The sequence below is a fragment of the Chaetura pelagica genome, unplaced genomic scaffold (assembly GCF_000747805.2).
Source record: "Chaetura pelagica isolate M959 unplaced genomic scaffold, ChaPel_1.0 scaffold20, whole genome shotgun sequence".
In the NCBI taxonomy this organism is placed as follows: domain Eukaryota; kingdom Metazoa; phylum Chordata; class Aves; order Apodiformes; family Apodidae; genus Chaetura; species Chaetura pelagica.
Window position 1 is genome coordinate 5,325,262 of NW_009951958.1, and position 1,644 is coordinate 5,326,905.

Sequence of the window (1,644 nt, forward strand, 5' to 3'; positions counted from 1 at the left end):
AATATCTGCAAACCAGAGAGGCTTTGCAGTGGTGTCTCTGGTGTGCCTGTGATATGCTGAGACACCGCTCCTGAGGACAGCTGCAGGCAGCACACCCCTCTCCTGTTCCACTTGTTTTGGACTCTCAGATGTCAGGCTGCCCTGGCTAATGCCTCCCAGCAGCTCCAAGAGATGCTTTGGGAAGTGTGCTGTGCCACACTGGCCCCTTCTGTGCGGGGAGACAGGAGATGCAGTGACAGTAGCTTCTCCATGTGTCACAACTGGAGCTGGCAATGCAGGTTGCTCTCAGGTTTGCTGGCACCTGGTACCCGTGCTTTGCTTGTATCAAGTCCCTTCATGTCTGGGCATCCTGGTAGGTAGGGAGAATGGAGTAGAAAGGAGCACTCAGAAGAGAAATGGGTTTTGACTCTCTTGTTTGTCCTGAAACTATTCACTGATAGCGAGAATAAATTAAAAAAAAAAAAAAAAAAAAAAAAAAAGAAAAAAAAAAAAAGAAAAAAAAAATGTACTGCAAAGCTTTTTCTCCTGCTGCCCAGTTTCTGTGTCAGCTCGAGTCCTCTGTGAGCTGTGCTGAGCTTGTTGAACTGTGCTTAGGGATTGCACCTGGGACTGCCTGAGGATCTTCAAGAGAACCTGCTGCCACCTCCTCCATACTGTCTCCTCAGCCTCTCAGCCTCCCTTCCCAAGCTTCACTATAAACAGTCACTACGATAACACAAATTGTACAAGCACTAGTAAGTGCCATTGTAGCATGCACAGGCACTGCATGAATCTATCACAGAGGAGACTTCTCGCTCCCAGAACCCACAGTCCAGCTTCATCTGGTAGGGGCACTGGCCCATAGCTCTGAGGAAAGGTCAATGTTTGCATTTTTATTTTTCTTCTCTTATTTCAACACCTCTATTTCTATCTTCCCTGTCACTGTGCATGGATGCACACACACCTCTAGTATTGCTTTCATTCAAATTTTATTTATCCACACAAGATTTTAGTGTTGAATTTTCCTGAAACTCTCTAGGAAGCCTGTTGATATGCAGGAATACCCATTTTATTGTCCTGCTGGGAGATAAATAGCTTGAAAGTTGTGTAGGGTGTGTACAAATGACAAAGGTTTGCAGGTTCTCTAGAAATGAACACAATAGTCTTATGCTTTACAGAAGCCCAGTTTGCTTCTACTGAAAACACTACATTTTTGCCTCTGATTTTAATCAGGACAGGACCAAGGGCTGTGGGCAACATGGGCAGAATTGCTTTTCTCCTCCAGACTTGCAAGCTCTAAGGTGCCTTGTTCTTCCTGGCTGCAGAGCGCTGCGATGACTGGGGGGTGGACACCATGAAGCAGATCCAGATTTATGATGGAGAACCTGCCAAGATCAAATGCCCACTTTTCGAGACCTTCTTGAAGTACAACTACAGCACAGCCCATTCTGCTGGCCTAACCCTGATCTGGTACAGGATTGGGCAGGATCGGGATCTGGAGGAGCCCATTAATTTCCGTCTCCCGGACAATCACATCAGCAAGGAGAAGGACACCCTTTGGTTCTGGCCAGCTCTTCTCAATGACACTGGGAATTATACGTGCATGCTCAGGTAGGTCACGTGGTGCAGCTTCTGGATGTCTTCAGCATAATCAAAGGACTTTTA

At 46.6% G+C, this 1,644-nt stretch overlaps 1 protein-coding gene across 1 annotated transcript in view; it reads left to right on the forward strand.

The window, feature by feature from the left end:
* Positions 1–1,303: 1,303 nt before the first annotated feature.
* Positions 1,304–1,644, forward strand: part of IL1RAP (interleukin 1 receptor accessory protein) — a 13,302-nt gene continuing 12,961 nt past the window's right edge. The window contains exon 1 of the mRNA XM_009999921.1: positions 1,304–1,590. Coding sequence (XP_009998223.1) covers positions 1,334–1,590 — 257 coding nt within the window. The 5' untranslated portion in view covers positions 1,304–1,333. The remainder of the gene's footprint in view (positions 1,591–1,644) is intronic.